At 41.0% G+C, this 1,811-nt stretch overlaps 1 protein-coding gene across 1 annotated transcript; it reads right to left on the reverse strand.

Moving 5' to 3' along the window:
• Positions 1–353: 353 nt before the first annotated feature.
• LOC138786453 (olfactory receptor 6B9-like) lies at positions 354–1,340 on the reverse strand. The gene has a single exon (XM_069963441.1). It carries the CDS (start codon positions 1,338–1,340, stop codon positions 354–356), a length of 987 nt encoding a protein of 328 aa, XP_069819542.1.
• Between the last annotated feature and the right edge of the window lie 471 nt (positions 1,341–1,811).

Here is a 1,811-nt window from a genome sequence, read left to right on the forward strand (position 1 = left end):
GACTGGGACGGGACAGCCAGCCCGTAATGTTGCAGCTGGAATAGCCAGGTACGTGACTTACCCAGATTCCAGCTAAAAATGACATCAGGCGACCGCCAGCGGGGCCCAGGAGCGGCGCTACAGAGGCACGGGGATGGGTAAGTTTACTTTGTTACTCATTTTCCAACACACACACTTGCGTCTTCTTCCCGTTTTTGAATTTCGTCGGACTTCTCCTTTAAAGAAATTACATTAAAGAAATTATAATTGTAAAAAAAATTTGTCTGCATCCTTCTTCTCCAACTATCGGGATTCCATATGCCAAGCGTTCCGGGTTTTGCGAACCCCATCTTACTTTAGTTTTGCTTTAGAATTCATGGCTTACTGGAATTATATTGGTCTAAAAAGAAGAGCATTTTTATATGTAATATAGCTCTGTCCTTTGTTTTCTTCAGTGCTAATAGAACTTCATTGTTTCTCAAAGTATATATAAAAGGATTAAGCAATGGAGTAAGAATAGTATACAACACAGACAGGATCTTATTAAAGCTAGAAGCCTCGCCAGTGGTTGGACGTACGTAGACAAAAATCATTGTGCTATAGTAAATAGCCACAACTGTGAGGTGGGAAGCAAAGGTTGAGCTCGCCTTTCTTCTTCCATTTTGTGAAGCGATTGCCAATACAGTGGTAAGGATCCTGAAGTAAGATAACAATGTAACCAGACATGATCCCACCAGTATAATAGAGGCTAGAAGGAATATCAAGGTTTCTGTCTGATGGACATTGGTACATGACAACCTAAGAAGTGGTGTGATATCGCAAAAGAAATGTTGGATATGGTCAGGTCCACAAAACTGCAATGTGGAAATAAGGAGGATAGACGACATAGTGGAGATAAACCCCGATGACCAGCAACAACTAACCAAAACAATACAAAGCTTTGCAGTCATGACATTGTGATAATACAAAGGCTTACAGACTGCTACAAACCTATCATAGGCCATTATAGCAAGTAGAAAACACTCAGTTGACCCTAGGGATCCGAAAAAGTATAACTGAGTAAGACAAGCAACGAATGATATAGTACTATCGCCAGTTATGGAGCCATGAAGCATTTTGGGTAAGGTGACCGAAATGTAACACATTTCCAAAGCTGCGAGGTGAGTGAGGAAGAAGTACATGGGGGTGTAAAGTGTTCTCTCCAACCTGCAAATGAGGATTATAATGAGATTTCCCGATAACGTTAATACATATATAAGAGTAAAAGATATTAAAAAGACAACTTGTCCAAGAGGCGTATCCCAAAGCGGCAGAAGGAAAAAGACTGTGACCTCGGTTTTATTCATGCTTTTCATCTCCATGTTACTAGGAAACAGGAAAGAAACAAGTGTTTGTTGTCTAGACTTGCCTAGATTTGTAATGGACACTCTTTGTAACAAACGCAGTAAGTATTATGGCTAGAGAAGAGCAAATTTACAAAGAGCTTTGTTTGTTAAGCAGTCGGCTTATACCCGGCTGCCTTTGAACTCCGTGCCACTCCCTTCCGCTCCATATCGGGTGCCTGGAAAAGCTGGATTCAGTCCTGGGAAACTTCTCCCAGTTTCCCAGGACTGGGTCCAGCTATTCCAGGCATCCGGGGTGGAGTGTCAGGAATTGGCATGGAAATCAAAGAATGGCTGCGTATAAGCGTATGGCAGCTGTACTTATAGATGTCTAGCTATCATGCTAGTATTACTGAAGGCAATAGTGTTATATTGTCTGGATTTTTCACATTTATTTACATGCATACATGTTGTTTAATAAACTGCATACTTACAAACAAAAGAAAAGTA

This window comes from Dendropsophus ebraccatus, chromosome 3 (assembly GCF_027789765.1).
Source record: "Dendropsophus ebraccatus isolate aDenEbr1 chromosome 3, aDenEbr1.pat, whole genome shotgun sequence".
Lineage (NCBI taxonomy): Eukaryota > Metazoa > Chordata > Amphibia > Anura > Hylidae > Dendropsophus > Dendropsophus ebraccatus.